The following is a 16,553-nucleotide window of genomic DNA, read 5'->3' as shown; positions in this document are numbered from 1 at the left end:
TTCTTCAGTAGGAAATCTATTTGTGGAAATAGCATTTGGAGTTAAACGTCTCCATTTATCGATGACCACAGGCTAATTTCATTTATCTAGTCTTTAGTTCTTCATCATTATAATGAGGGTTTTTTCTTTCTTGGCTCTAAACATTCTATAATTCCTGTGTACCTTCACTGTCTATGCCATGAATTATAAGAACACTTAAAGAGTGATGTTTACTGTGCAAACATAACCAATCAAGATTAAAGGAAACTCCTTTGGTAATTTGTGTCTTGTCTTGTAATACTAAAAAGACTCTGATAATTTTCCTAAGAGAAATAACTACTTTTCTTGATGACACAGGTACATGGTAATATGCTTGCCCCTATATGAAAAATGGTGTTATGGTTTCCTCTCCTTTTTTGGCCACCGCTTGTGTTCATTAGTCAACATCAGTTCCTCTGCTTATTTGGTGCACTGTGAAAAAGCAAAGTGGAAAGCAGATGACCCTATTTGTAAGCAATATATTTTGTAAAACTTAAAATTAAGCTTTAGCTATCTGCTATTTTCTACTTTTCATATTTTCAAGCCTTATAAAGTTGTTTTGTTCACAAGTTGCTTTTATTCAGAATTTTTGCCCAAACCAGATTAAGTTACTTCTTGTCCATGCTGTCCTGAAAAATAATGGCTTCACTAAGAAACGTTCATTTTGCAAGGTTCTTTCTTAAGGCAGTGTTAGTTCTTTTCACACTGTTAGTAAACATCCCTGTATTATAAAGGAAGTATAACTGAAAACAAACCTAGGAAGGCATTTTTCTACAATGCTAATTGTTTATGTATATTCTGTTAGTTTTGCTTTTTATATCTGTGAGCATGATTCCTATCTTTTATGTCTTTCATTACTTAATGTTTTAAATATATTCCAATTACTGAGGCTGTGAAATTGATTTATAATAAGAAATATATCTGGTCTTCATTCCCATTCTTGGCACAGGAATTTAACACCCTTGGAATTGCCTAAGTGATAAGTTTGATACAGGTGTCTTTTGAGCTTATGTTAATGAGGTGACTTGGAAAGCTCCTTGGTAACCTAAGGATGGGGCTGGTTGCTAGGGGAACCAACCGTGTTATTAAAGGATTGTAACTTTTCAGTACCTTCCTTCACCCCCTAAGGTAGAGGGGCTAGAGATTGAGTTCAGTCACCAGTGGCCGATGATTTTTACCAATGACTAAATCAAGCCTCTATAAAATCCCTAAAGGACAGGGTTCGGAGACCTTCCAAGGTGGTGGACACAAGATGGGAGAAGAGTGGTCATCTAGAGCAAGGAAGCTCCATGCCCCTTTCCCCATACCTTGCCCTGTGCATCTCTTCCATGTAGCTGTCCCCAAGTTACATCCTTTTATAATAAACTGGTAATCTAGTAAGTAAAATGTTTCTCTGAGTTCTGTGCGATACTCGAGCAAATTAACTTGAGGAAGAGGTCATCGGAACCTCCAGATCTATAGCCAGTTAGAGCACAGGTGACAACCTGGATGTGCCATTATCATCTGAAGTTTGGGGTGGGAATTAGTCTTCTGGGACAGAACCCTTAGCCTGAGAATGTGATGCTGTCTCCTGGTATATACGTAGTGTCAGAACTGAGTTAATTTCTTGGTGGTGTGGGGAAGAACACATCTGAATTGGTGTCACAGGGAGGCACACATCAATAATTTACTGTGCTGCTTCAAGTTGTTTAGTGTGGCACATACCAAATTAAGGAAGAAAAAAGGTCTACTTTCTAGGAACCTTCCAGATACTATTACAAATGATTGATCCTCACATGTATACAGGTTGGTTATTCTGTTACCTTTTACATACAATTCTTACCCAATTTGTCCCACTTTTCCTTTTAGCAATCTCATACAGAATTTGTTTTTGCTTGTTTTATGACCTAGCTCATGGTTCAGCAAGCTACTGCCCACCACCCTTATATGGATATTTTTTTGTTTTTGTATGGACTGTAAGGTGAGTTTTAAATGGTTGAAACAAAAATCAAAAGAATATTTTCATATGTGGAAATTATATGTAATTTATATTTCATTGTCCATAAAGCTTTATTGGATCATAGCCATGGTCTATGGCTGCTTTCTTGCCACAAGACCTGAGCTGAGTAGTTGCGACAGAAAGCTTAAAATATGTACTATATAGCCCTTCACAGAAAAATTTTGCTGACTCCTGGCCTGACTACCTATGGGCTGTCCCTTCTTTTTCTTTTCCCTTAGATAATACTTGCATGAATACAGCTTTTACTGAACTACAAAATCCTTCTGTCTGGTTTCTCAGAAATGAAAGCTTTCTTCTACTTTTGAGTTTAATCATAGATTCCAGAGACCAAATAGTTTGGGTCTCTCAATCAAATTAGGAATATCTGATCAAGTCTGGAACATTATGTTCCCCATATTAACTATTCTTCTCAATTCTATTTTTAGATACCCAAAATACGAATATATACCAATTATAATACAGGAAAACGTGTAATTAATCTTTGTATTGTTTAAAATTAATTTTTATTAATTTTTATTGTTTACAGCTAGCTCTGTAGTTTCAAACAAGGAGTTAAGATGTATTAGGTTGGTGCAAAAGTAACTGTGGTTTTTGCAATTATTAACCTTTTAAACCACAATTACCTTCGCCCAAACCTAATACTAATTTGTAGTGTTATGGCTGGAACTTTGTCAGGTTATCTGTCTTTACAAAGGGTAACTAGACCAAAATGTTATATTCAAGCAATCCTCTCAAGTATTAGCAGCCAGGAATCCCTTTCTTGTCTGTCAGGTATTTTTAAAACGAACAAAATACTTTGATTCCTCCCAAAGCTATAAGTGAGGGCTGTATAAGGCCAGAACAGTCACCCTGCTTTAGGGTTATAAGGTAATTACTGCTGCCTATGCTTCACTGGAACTGGTTAAGAACCTTGGTGGGACAATCTATAATTTCTCAAGTCAGAACACTTGCAAGAGTGAAAAGGCACTAACTCCCTGAGACCCCAGGATAAGAGGCATAAACGGGGCCTGCTCTGACCTACCCAGGGTGTGTCGTTCCCCTAACTTTCAGAAGAGACAAACTTCTGCTCTTTTAATACACCACCTCTAATTCATTTGTCCCAAACAGAAGGCAGAGGTAACAAAGAGCTTAGATAAAAATCTGTCAAACTCGCAGATTCTTTCTGAATGTAAACATGAAGTGACAGCCTTAACTATTTCAGTGGTTTTTTTCCTTCATAATTATTTAGAAGCACAAATGACCATTTACTTTTGTTGTAATGGGGCCATGATATATTAAACTTCCCAAATATGTAGATTAAAAGGTTCATATTTACTTTAAATATTGACAACAGATTACAACATATTAATACTTACAACAGATTATTTAATAGTCAAGTAGAAATATAAAGTCCAAAACAAACTTTATTTAAATAGGGATAATAAGGATATTAATAACTCAAATATTGAATAATTAAGCTTTGGGTTGATTCACAAAGACTATTTTATGGAAGCAGTATAAAACTACATTTGGTATTTTGGTCAGTCAGTTTTCTGGTATTCTTCAAGCTTGCAAAGACTCAGAATGCTTTAATGACAGCTTGTTGAACAGCAATAAAATGAGATGATGTCCTTAGAAGTCAGTCTCTCACAAAAAAGACGTTATAGCCAAGCTCTAATAAAGCCCCAGCCAGTAAGGCCCACAAAGGAATGAAGACGTAGGACAGATTCATGGTGGTAAACTGTTCCAGTTTAGCACAGAGTGCAAGGCAGAAGGCTAGTTTAAGTAACATTGCAATGAGGTACCAGGCTTTTTTTTTAATATTGTGTGATCCATGTCGAGGGTCAAAGCCAGCCTTACATCGCCCAGCCATTTTCACAATCAGCATGACAAGAAGAATAGTATCAAATATCCAGACTGGAATAAATATGAGGAACCAGTTCCAAGGTGCCTTCTCATCCAGTTTCAACACCAACATGATCAAGAAGAGTAATGTGAAAAGCCAGGTGAGTAGTACTCTCTGAGCCAAGGACATTCTCATTTAAACAGTTTAAAGAGGCTGTTGCAGAGTCGAAAAATGGGAAATACACCCTAAGAGAAGGAAAAAAAGTCAAGATTGTTTTGCTATCAGAAAAAAAAAAAAAAAAAATCACTTCCATTCCTGGTGAACAAAGCTGGCTCTTTTCCCACTCACAGATTTCCTAATTTTGAAAACATTCTATCATTCTTCCTTTCAAAACCTGTAAAGTTTGTAGCCATCTTTAACATTATATCCATTATTATTTTTAGCTCATGACAAAATACAATGTTTTAATACACCCACTGGGTATAAACTCTGTTCAAAACGTCTCCAGAACAGTCTGTTCCTTTTCATTGCTATCACTCAAGTCCAGGCACTCATGACTTTTTTCTGCACCTCAGGGATGTTCTTAACCTCTTTTTGTATATTTGCACACCTACAAATTATCATTCAGTTTCAAGGAGAAAAAGCATCCAAAATCAAAGTGAAAAAGGAGGAGGTGGTATCAAGCCAAGAGTTTTAGTAAGGAGGGAATGGTTAATAAAAATTAAGAAAAGGAAAATTGAGAATTAAGATTGTAAAGAGATCAGTGGGCTAATATAGAACAGATTAATAATACTGTGTTTCCCCGTAGTTTAATATATGGGTGATATATATATATATATACACACACACACACATATATGTATATATACATATAATTTTATTGGGGCATATTGGGGAACAGTGTGTTTCTCCAGGGCCCATCCGCTCCAAGTCATTGTCCTTCAATCTAGTTGTGGAGGGTGCAGCTCAGCTCCAAGCCCAGTTGCCCTTTTCAATCTTTAGTTGTAGGGGGGCACAGCCCACTGCTCCATGCGGGAGTCGAACCAGCAACCTTGTGGTTGAGAGCACATGCTCTAACCAACTGAGCCATGTGGCCACCCAGGAGCTCAGCGACAACTCGTTGTCTTCAATCTAGTTGTGGAGGGCACAGCTCGCTGGCCCATGTGGGACTTGAACCGGCAGCCCCGTTGCCCAGAGCTCGGGGTCTAACCAACTGAGCCATCCATGCGCCCCTAATCTTATGTTTCTGTTTTGTACTAATACTATATGATTGGATATGTTCTAATATCTGGAAGGTCTCATACCTACTCACTGTTTTCTTTTCCAGAATATTTTGTATTTGTCCTTTCATTTTTCTCATTAATTCTTAAACACTTGGAATTTTGATTGGGAATGCATTAATCTAATACTTAGATATAAGCATTTATTTACTCTTCACATATAGGCTTATAGTATATTCTATACTTATTCAAGTTTTTTATATCAAACTTGTTACCATTTGTTAAAAGGGCAAGTAGACTAGCAAATCACAAGCTAGACTGCATGCAGTTGGGTGAGGAGTTATCTTCTGATAACACCAGCTGACAACATTTTATCCCCCTTGAAACATTGGGAGAAGATGAACAATAAGACATATATAATGAGACTGAGAAAAGGTCAAGAAGAAAATTTCAGTAATGGAGGAATCCAAGTATGATTATGAACCGAGGGATATAAGCCACTGGGGAATGATTGATTGAAGATAAGAGAGCACACCCGATGGAAAGAAGATCAAAGTGATTGTGATGATAACAAAAGCATGAGTGATAGAAGTAAAAATACATAAACATGAGAAACAAAGAAAAGGTGAAGAAATTGGGTAGATGAATCAAATGCCCTACACTAGTGTGTGTAATAAATTACATTGTAGAACGAACTGCTGTTCTGTGCTACATCTCTACTACTATAAAAACAGTGGGTGGCTACCATGGCGCAGGAATATATGTTTTATTTCAATAGTGATTTATGAGTCGTCTAAATCCGCTTTCCCCTTATACTCATCTGCTTGCACTCAATTTGTTTACTTAGCTGACAGACATTTCATACTGTAGTATGAAAAGTAGATGCTTTTGCTCCCAGGAAGGCATTTTCTGTGCTGGTCTCCTTTCCTCGCCAGATGCTGTCATAGTGGGACGTGGGACTGAACTTGGAAGAAAAGGTGGAGGGGTGTTTACTGATTAATAACTACGGATGGATTTCATCCTGTAGATTGTTTGCCTAATCCTAATCTCCAATCTATCTGGCCATTTTGTCAACCTTTAAAAAGTTTACAATAAAAAAAATGTTTACAATAATATTCTTGCTTATACATAACTTTTCCATCAGTCACTGGATAAGTCAAGCTTCATTTTTTCTCATATAGGACTGAGTAGCAACTACGTAGTCATAGGAAGGGTCGCTGCACTCAACACAGGTATTTAGGGACTGGAGGTGAAAAGGATGCAAAGAACAGTCTTGTGGCTACAAGTTTTATAATGGGGGATGCCACAAAGTTCTCAATGCACTTGTGCTAAAATAGCCTCAACCGGGAAAAACTCTGCTGATACTGAAACGACGCTTGAAGAATTGTGGATGCTGGGCTAAAATGATTACACACGACCCCAGTTTTATTAATTTAATAAATCTTCATTAATTTAAGCGATTGTATTTGTTTCCTACTACTCCTCTCTGCTCAACGGAAGGGGTTGCATCCTCCAAAACAAAAATCTAATCTACTCAACTTAAATATTTTCAATGCGAGGTGGTTATTGCTGGTACTTTGAAGATAGTTAAGTATTAGTTCATATACTTCCTTATCCAGTCTTTAAACTGTCTGTGTTGCCCCCAAATGGGAAAATAAAGGGACCTGCCCACAGCTTCAGCGTCTCGGGGGCAGTTGCGTGTGGATTCAATTTGTCCATGGTGCGTCTCACACCACCTCCACTTTCCCTCTCTCGCTGCTGCCAGTACTATTAGAAGTAAATACGCCTCAGGTTAAAGGCAGTTTTGCTTAATGAGCCCACAACACAGAATTCCGCTAAATAAGGAAGGAGTCGCTTTCGAAAGGCCCCTGCTGCTAGCCTGGGCCAACGTAATCATCCTTCAAAGAGCGTTTTGCTTACAACTTACCTGATTTTCGGACCTACTCGTCCCTAGAACTTTAGGACTTTATCCTAAACTATCTTTGCCTTCCGACTTCAAACGGCGAGGGTCGGCCCGCTGCGCCCAATCCCGACCCCTTCTCCCCGCATTCTGCGCTGCGGGCCCAGTACGTTTTTGGAGTTAAACGCGTTCCTGCACGACAGGATCCACAATGCACACAGAAGCCTGGTGCCAGGCAGGTGTACGTGCGTTTTGCGCTGGGAGTGTGAGGGGGTGGGGGGCGGCGACACAGCCCACGGAGGCATCCGGGGGCCAGCGCCGGGGCACCAGGGGGCGAGTGCACTTCGCGGGGGTTGCGGGGGGGATGCCGGCGCGTCCGAGCCCCGGACTCACCTGACAGCGTCACTGGTCGGATACCGGAGAGGGGCGCGAAGATCGGGAAATTCGCCAGTTCGGATCTTCGGTCTATTCCACACTTTTTCCCCCATTAAAACCAGAACCCATCACATGATAATCAAGAAAAAGATCTCAGTTCCGCCTCTCCAAACGACCGCGGTAGACGCTTTCTCACTTCTACCTCAGGGCCGCGCCCATATCCGGGGCAGGTTCTCACCGCCCCTGGCTCTACCCTATAGGTAGAGAGGACACCAATCTGGTTTCAGAGTCCCCTATCCCCGCGGTAATTGGACCATTTGGCCGCCAGTGCAAACCAACCGACCTTTCCTTATGTTCGGCTTTGCCAAAAGGGCGGCAATAAAAGATCCAGCTACTCCGCCTCTCTATTGCTACGGGCTACAAGGGAAGTCAGTCAAAGTACAGCCTGGAGTATCCGTAGTCCCATTGGGCCCACAAATGCCAATCAGACCAGCCAGCGCTCGAATCCGCCCCCGCGAGGCGCCCCGCCTCTCCTCTCTTCTCTGCCAGCGCGCGGAGACTGCAGGCTCCAGTGCAAAATCCTGCGGGAGAGGGGGTGGGGCGACGGCTGTGGCGGCAGCGCGCCCGTCCGCAGCCTCGTTGTGACTCCTAGGTCTCCCGCGGCGGCGGCGGCGTTGCTCTCCTCGGTGTCTCCCGCGCACTCCAGCCGCCTCCTAGCGGCGCGGCGCCCGCTTCTATGGTAAGAGCTGGCATCACCTTCGTGCTTGGGAGGGCGGTATGGAGGTCGTTGGGTTCTGACAGAATCCTGAGGATGGAGCAGAACCGGGTGGAGAGCGGCGGGCGGGATGGAGGTGGGGGCTCCGGGACCAACGCATCGCCCTCTACCGCCGGTGACTTCCCCGGCAACCACTGGCACCTGCGCCCTAGCGTCAACCGCGGTCCCCTCGGATCATTTGGCGGGTGGCAGAGCCACTCAGCCGCCCTCGGAGCCATCGCAGTCTTGGATCCTTGAGGGGCCGAAGCCCAGCGCTGCCTCGCGTCCCTCCGCCCCTTCCCGCGGCCCCTCTCCTCTCTTCTCTTCCTACCCCCTGGTGCTGTACTGGGGGTGCGTCGGGTCCTGGCGGGCGTGAAGGGGCTTCGGGTGGCTGAGCCCAGGCCGGCGGCCGGAGAAGCAGGGTCGGGAGGAGGGGGCGTCTCCGCGCGCTGGAAGCAGGCTGGAGGGAGGGTCGCTGCCCTGCATCCACTGAGCAGGCAACAGTTTGGTTTTCTGATTCCTGCACTGACTGCGAAGCGGGTGCTGAAATCCTTCGCACCGGCGTTAAGGGTTCTTTCTCTTGTGGAAAGGGTAGCGCGGTCCATCTAGCGTGCTTCACCTTATCTTATTTTTATCTGCCTGATATTTACAGTCAATGTTCTGGTATTGCTCCTTCTGGGCGTGGCTTTCTAACTCAGTACCTTCTGTTTAACTTCGGGGATCATTCTGCCACTAATCTATCACCCTTTTTATTTTTAGCCTGGCAAGAAAAAAAAGGAACTGCTTTATATGTCAACATATACTGACTAGGGAAGTACAGAATCTGGAACAATTTATTAATCTCAGTATCTATATACCAAATAATTTTTAAGTTCGTTGTGACTATATTAAATAATCTAGAGTTTACACTTATTGTCTTTGTTAATGGTATATCCTGCTTACTTTGAGACTTTTTTGTTGTTCATGGTACTTAGATTTTAAAGTTTTGGTTAGCTTTAGCCAACTAGACATTTTAAGAGTCTTCTTTTTTTCTCTTAAGATTTTGGCAATAGCCTTAGTATTTACTGTAGTTTTTAGGGATTATGTATTTTTTTAAAAAATTGTTTTCTCCAAAACTAGGCTTTTTCATAGCATTTTTAAAGTTGGGAGGTAGAATTCTGAGAATTTTGAAGTTACGCACTGTAGCCTAGAGAGCCTGAAGATAGCATGACAATTTGAAATCCTTTTTGTAGTAAGGGTTGCTGAGTTTAAGAGAAGGAAATGGGTGTCTCCTGTCAGTTGTAGTGGCTCAGCCTCCAGATTCCAGAGGAAAGGAATATGAGGTCTGGGTAGAATGAGCCATGCCTGAGACTAGACACAAGCTGGTTCCAGGAAAATTTCTTGCTGAGGAAATACCCTGCCTCACACACAGGTTAGTTGTCTGCGGGCATCAGATAGTATTAAAGTAAGAAGTATCTGTGTTCTAATTTTCACCACTTCCTGGTAGGGCATGAAAATGTGGTACAGGCCACTCCTGAATAGTTAAGCCTCCAAGAATAAACTTTTCTGGAGTCCAAACTGGCACTGGGCGGTTGGCCCTAAAAATCAAGTAGGTGGCCTAAGTAGTTTTTAAACTATGAACCTTTTTGGCTGGCCCATTTAATGCAGAATTGCAAGGAAGTTGTAACGAAAAATGCTTCACTAGACTAAGGCAAAGAAAATTCAGGATGGCATGTCAAAATAAAGGATCAAAAAATAACTGGATTGCTTATAAATTTATCTCATTCAATCCTTATAATCCTGTGTTGTGATGAGTGTTGCCCCTATTTTATAGGTGAGTTAACCAAAACTTAGGTTAACTTTTGTTCAAGATTTCTCTCAGATATCAATTTAGTGGATTTGGGAGTCACATCTAAGCGATCCGATTACCAAGCCTACATTCCAAGTTGTTATGCTTTACCACCACAGTAAAAGTGGCGTTTTAGAAACTTGGTAGAAGGAGACTAATAAGTGGAAAATAATGCTGCAAAACCATAAACTGAATAAGAGTATTACACATAGTCAGTACTACTTTAAGATCATTGTATAATAGGCACTGTTGAGTGTTGCTGGGGATATAAGTATGGACTCATCTTTCCTGTCTTTGAGGAACTTTCATTTAGTGGGAGACATAGATATTTAAACAAATAATAATAATATATACTATAAGAGAGTGTTGTAGTGTGTGGAAAGAGAATTCAGTTTAAATTGAGACAGACCTGCATTTGAAGTCCTGTTTGGCTTTGTGACCTTAAACATGATAGCAAGCCTTTTTCAGCTTCAGTTTCCTTATCTGTTAAGTAGAGAGGATAATACTTCAAAGGGGATTACTAAGCATTAAACAAAATATGTAAAGTACTGGCACATTGGTATGCCCTGAATAAAAAAGAAAAAACGAATAATTTTAAGACAGAATAGAGAAGGGGTTGGGGGCTTAGCAGGGAGCTATCACCAGAGCCTTAAAAAGTGAGTGGTAGTTTTCATTGGTGGGGAAGGAAGGTATTTTGCAAAGATAGATGGGGAGGCAGGGGCTCAGAACAGGAATATGGACAGTTGAAGGAATGGCAAGTAATTGTAGCTTTGCATAAAAACTATTTGTGAATGCCAAATTTAAATGGTAATTGTATATAAATGTGGCTGGGCAAAGTGAGTACTGCCCAATTTTGGTGGTTGAAAATTACATACATAGATACTGAAATTATAGGGAAACCTCAAACGTTTGTGCATTGTTGTATTTTTATTATTTACCTTTTAGTATTTATTTTCCCCAGTGTCAATTAAAACTTCATTTCCAAACCTGTCCAGCTAAGCAACTATTTCATTGTTTTCTTGTGAGATTTCATTCTAAGCTGTAAAAGAAAACTAATATCATTGGAGGCATTTGCAGTTAATATGTGGAATGTATTTTGGGATTATTTTTAAAAGAAGGAGAATCTTTAAAAAAAAGAAGGAGAATCTTAAAGTGACTGTTGGCTTCCATTCAGCCCTTTATGTAGTCTGTAGCCACATAGACTCAATATTGCAAAGCACGCTTTGCATACATGTTGACTCTTTTCTGAACCCAAACTTGAGACATGACAGTAGGACAGAATGTTTTAAATTGGGACTGTCCTTGAAATTCCAAGAAAAAGTCCCATGCTTATAACTGCCCCTCAGTTTAGCACAGAATCATAAATAGTCAGATTGGATTTATAACTGTGTATCACTTGATGACCAGAATCATATGACTAAGTTGAAAATATAAAATGACATTTAGGCAAGCTGCATTTTTAGTCCAACTCATTTGCCTTATACAAATTGCTAAAATGATACAAAATTATAGAGATAAGTTTTCAGATGAGGAAAACCAATTGCTTCCTAAAACAGGTAGTTTTAGAGCACTAGGAAAGAAAATATGCTGGTCTTCATTCTGAATCGTGAACAGGAACTGGGGCAGGAAATGGCTGTGGCTGAACCACCACTACCTGATAATAATCGTAACGTGATTAAATTTGACATTTAATGAAAGGAAGTAAAGGGGCAAAAAGTGCACTGTATGCAGCTTTCCAGTTTCAGCAATGGTAGGGGAAAGAAACTGTTAAAAGTATATCCACAGAAATTTTGAAGACATGTAGTAAACACTCATGTATGTTGTGTGAATGAAAGCACCTTAGTGAAACATTCAGAAAAAGTTCTGTGACAGATAGTAAAAAATACTTATGTGGCACAGGTTTTGGTGCTCTGTAGACCTAGGTTCAACTCTGAATTCTGCAGTCTACCAGTTGTGTGACTTTAGACTCATTAGGTAATCTTTTTAGGTTTACTTTTATTTAATCATAAACTGGAGATAACTACTTTGCAAGATTTTGAAAATTAAATGAGCTAATGTATGGAAAGCACTTGACACATTGTCTGGCTTATAAGACTTAGAAAATGGTTGCTGCAATTATTTGACTACGTTAAATGGATATGTATATGTGTGTGTGTGTGTGTGTGTGTGTGTGTATATATATATATATATAAATATATATATATAATTTCAAATACAGTAAAGAAAGCCAGAAAATGGCAAACAAACAAAAGCTTAAAAGGAAGCAATAGGATGTTATATATGTAGGTGATAGGTAGAGTTGAATAAAGAATCAATTCATTGCAGCCACATACAAAAGAAGAGAAAAGATAGAGACAGCTTCACATTCTCAGACTTTTTTTCTGAAGAAAGTAGGTCAGACTCATTAAACCAGATAGAGTAAATAAATAGGGTTTTGCTATTCTAAATGGCAATAAAAAGATCACTGAAATTGGGTCTCTTGTACTGTAAATTAAGTATAGGGAAAAGGACTTACTTTCTTAAATCTCTTAACCACCTTCTCATCCCTAAAATTCTTTTAACAGAAAATCCATTAATAGTACAGTTATAAAGAAGGCTTTAATTGTGAGTAACCCTGGGATATAGCAAGGTAATTTAACTACATAGGTTTCCCAAATGTTGATTCCATATATCCCGTTGCCTACTGTGTATCTTGTAGGCACTGAATGTCTAAAGGTGCCATACTCGTGTGTTGAAAATAAATATACCTTCTTGTTCCCAAAGCTGTTTTTCTTGTATTCCCTGTCCTAAGGAATGGTTCTGGTGTTTAAGCTAAGAATCATGGAGCACCTTCATTCTTTTACTTTTACTCCCCATACCTTTCATGTTTAATCAATCATTACATCTAGTCATTCTTTCTAATAGTTATCTATCTTTTAATGCCTGTCCCAACACCCACCCCAATATTTAAAAAAATCCCCATTGCCACTGACTTATTTCAGACCCTCCTCATTTCTTCCCTAGATTATCATTACTCTCCTTTTAATTTAGCCTCATATCAGTCAGCTTTCCATAAAGCTTTCTTCCAGAATAATTTTGCTGAAATACTAACATAATTATATCAAAATTATATCCTTACTGCCTGCACATGATAGTTAAATGTTTCGATCCTCCATGGGTCTTAAAATTAAGACAGTACTTCACAACTTGCATACCTATGCCTGGAGGTTGTGTGTGTGTGTGTGTGTGTGTGTGTGTGTGTGTACTACAAAGAAATTTTAACTACAAATTCAGTTTCTTTAATAGGCAAAGGGCTATTTATTTCTTTTTGAGTGAGCACCAGTAGTTTGTATCTTTCAAGGAATTTGTTGATGTAACCTAGGTTGTTAAATTCATTGGCATAAAAGTGTTATAATATTTCCTTATTTGTAATTTCTGTAAGATATATAGCATTGTCCCTCCTCTCTTACTCCTGTTAATGTGTGTATTTTCTCATTTTTTCCTGTTCAGTCTGGCTAGAGATTTCTGTTTTATTGATACTCTCAAAGAGTTAGGGTTTGGTTTTCTTTACTGATTTTCTATTCTCAATGTCATTGATTTCTGTTCTTTGTTATGTCCTTTTTCTGTTTACTTTGCATTTTATTTGCTCTTGATTGGGCTAGAATCTTAAAATGGAAACTAAGCCCATTAATATATTGTCTTCTAATATAAATGTTCAATGCTATAAAAAATTTTAAATAATGCTTTGGCTGCATCCATAAGTTTTCATATGTTGTGTTTTCATTTTTATTCAGTTCAAAAATCCTTGCTGATTTTCTTTGTGATTTCGTCTTTTACCACATTGGTTATTTAGAAGTATGTCTATGAGTTTCCAAATATTTGAAGATTTTTCAGGTAGTGATTTCTGATTTAATGTCGTTATAGTTAAAGAACATACGTTGTATGATTTGAATCATTTTAAATTTATTGAGACTTGTTTTATAGCCCAGAATATGGTCTGTCTTGGTAAGTGATTCATTTGTACTTGAAAAGAATGTTGGGTGTTCTATAAATGTCATTTAGATAAGTTGATTGATAGTATTGTTCACATCTCTATTCTGACTGAGTTTATGTCTATTCCATCAATTTCTGAGAGAAGGGTGTTGGAGTCTCTTACTATAAATAAGGACTTGCCAATTTTTCTTTGCAGTTCTATCAGTTTGGCTTCATATACTTTGAACTTCTGTTACTTGATGCATAAATATTTAGGACTGTTATAATCTCTTGATGAATTGGATCCCTTTATCATTGTGAAATGGCCCTCTTTATCTCTGGTAATACACCTTACTCTGAAATCTACTTTGTCCGGATTGCCACTCCAGCTTTATTCTGAATGGTATTAGCATGGTATATAACTTTTTCCATTCTTTTACTTTTTACCTATTTCTGTGTTTATAGTTAAAGTGGATATCTGATAGCATATAGTTGGGTCTTGCTTCTTTATTCAGTTTCCTAATCTCTGTCTTTTAATTTATATCATTTACATTTAATGTGATTATTGATATTGTTGGATTTAAATCTACCATCTTGCTATTTATTTTTTATTTGTCCCATTGGTTCTTTGTTCTTTGCCATCTTTTGTACTATTTGAGTATTTTTGTGACTCTATTTCCTTTATTTGCTTATTTAGTATTTGTAGGTTGTTTTTTTCTTTTTGTTGTTTGTTTGTTTGTTTGATTATAGTGGCTATATCCATCTTTAACTTATCATAGTCTACTTTTGAGTAAAACACCACTTCACATATTGTATAAGAACCTTATAACAGTATACTCTCATTTTCCCCTCTCAACATTTGTGTTATTGTCATACATTTTAGTTCTACGTGTGGTATAAATGCCACAGGTTACTTTTAGTTGTTTAGCTTTAAATGGTCAATTCTCTTTTAAAGGGATTTAAAAATCAGTTTTAGAAAAAAAGTTTCTTAAATTTAACCACATGTTTAACATTTTCAAGGCTCTTCATTCCTTTGGAATTTCTTTTCCATCTGCTATTATTTTCCTTTTGCCTGTAGGACTTCGTTTAGCATTTATTCTAGTGCTGAACTACTGCTGATAAATTCTTTCGGCTTTCGTATGTCTGGAAAAAGTACGTTTTTGACTTCATTTTTTGAAACATATTTTTGCTGGGTACAGAATTTTAGATTGACAGTTTTATTCTTTCAGGACTGTAATGATCCACTGTCTTCTCATTTGCCTTTTTCCAACATGAAATCTACTATTTTCCTTTTTTTTTTATGTTGGAAGTGTCTGTTTTCTCTGGCTAATTTTAAGATGATTGCTTTACCACTGGTTTTAAGTACTTTTATTATGATGTGCTTTTGGGGTAGTTTTATGTTTCTTATGTTTGGGGTTTGTTGAGATTCTTGGGTTTGTGGATTTATTATTTTCATCAAATTTAGAAAAACATTGGCCATTATGTCTTCAAAGAGGGTTTCTGTCCTCTTCACTCTCTCCTCTCATTCTATTACTCTGGTTACACATATGTATATTAGGCCAGTTGATATTGTTCCACAGCTAACTGATGCTGTTTATTTATTTTTTTCAAGTCTTATTTCCCTTGTTTCAGTTTGAATATTGTCTATTGCTGTGTCCTCATGATTACTAATGTTTTCTTCTACCAGTTTCTGATCTGCTTTTAATATCATTTAGTATATTTTTATTATTAGACATTGTATGTTTCATCTCTAGAAGTTCTCTTTGAAACTTGTGTATATCTTCCATGTCTCTCCTTAACATGCTCATAGTTTCTTCTATTTTCTTGAATACATGGAGTCTATAATAGCTGTGTTTTTTTAAATTGGGGTAAAAAACACATAACATAAAATTTATCATCTTAACCATTTAAAGATATACACTTCAGTAGTATTAAGTATATTCACATTGTTGTGAAACAACTCTCTAGAACTTTTTCATCTTACAAATCTGAAACTTTATACCCATGAAACAACACTTTTTCCCCTTCTCCTAGACCCAGGCAACTACCCTTTACCTTCTCTCTCTAAAAATTTGACTATGCTAGGTACCTCATATAAGTGGAATCATACAGTATTTGTCTTTTTGTGACTGGCTTATTTCACTTAGCATAAGGTCCTGAAGATTCATCCATGTTATAGTGTATTACAGGATTTCCGTTAAAGCTGAATAATGTTCTATCATATATATATATACATGTGTGTGTGTATATATATATATGTGTGTATATATATATATATATATATATATATATATATATATATATACACACATTACATTTTCTTTATCCATTCATTCTTTGGTGGACATCTGGGTTGCTTCTACCTCTTGGCTATTGTGAATAGTGTTGCTGTGAACATGGATATGCAAATATCTTTTCAAGACCATACTTGCACTTCTTTTGGATATATACCCAAAAGTAGGATTGGTGTATCACATGGTAGTTCTATTTTTAATTTTTTGAGGAACCTGCATACTCTTTTCCATTGTGATTGCACCACTTCACCATTCCACCAACAGGAGACAAGGGTTCCAATTTTTCTACATCATTGCTAACACTTGTTGTTTTCTGTTTTATTAGTACTAGCCATCCTAATGGGTGTGAGGTGTTGTCTCATTATGGTTTTGATTTGCATTTCCTGAAG

The 16,553-nt window shown here is 38.2% G+C and overlaps 2 protein-coding genes across 3 annotated transcripts in view; one reads left to right on the top strand and one right to left on the bottom strand.

The window, feature by feature from the left end:
• Positions 1-3,402: 3,402 nt before the first annotated feature.
• TMEM60 (transmembrane protein 60) lies at positions 3,403-7,532 on the bottom strand. Its single transcript, XM_033088898.1, has 2 exons — positions 7,356-7,532; positions 3,403-4,087 (listed from the first exon to the last, which is right to left on the bottom strand). Exon 2 carries the CDS (start codon positions 4,035-4,037, stop codon positions 3,636-3,638), a length of 402 nt encoding a protein of 133 aa, XP_032944789.1. The 5' UTR covers positions 4,038-4,087; positions 7,356-7,532; the 3' UTR covers positions 3,403-3,635.
• Positions 7,533-7,727: 195 nt separating this feature from the next.
• PHTF2 (putative homeodomain transcription factor 2) overlaps positions 7,728-16,553 on the top strand; it is a 111,353-nt gene continuing 102,527 nt past the window's right edge. Inside the window, exon 1 of one of the 2 annotated variants that reach the window (XM_033088896.1) lies at positions 7,728-8,076. The gene's annotated coding sequence lies outside the window, so the exon portion shown is untranslated. The remainder of the gene's footprint in view (positions 8,077-16,553) is intronic. The other variant, XM_033088897.1, reaches the window with a different exon arrangement.

Source organism: Rhinolophus ferrumequinum, chromosome 20, assembly GCF_004115265.2.
Source record: "Rhinolophus ferrumequinum isolate MPI-CBG mRhiFer1 chromosome 20, mRhiFer1_v1.p, whole genome shotgun sequence".
Classification (NCBI taxonomy): Eukaryota; Metazoa; Chordata; class Mammalia; order Chiroptera; family Rhinolophidae; genus Rhinolophus; species Rhinolophus ferrumequinum.
The sequence above is the reverse complement of the archived record's forward strand: the minus strand, read 5'-3'. Positions and strand labels throughout refer to the sequence as shown.

Coding starts and splice junctions, on each gene's coding strand:
- TMEM60 (XM_033088898.1), bottom strand. CDS start 4,037: ATGAGAATGTCCTTGGCTCAGAGAGTACTACTCACCTGGCTTTTCACA.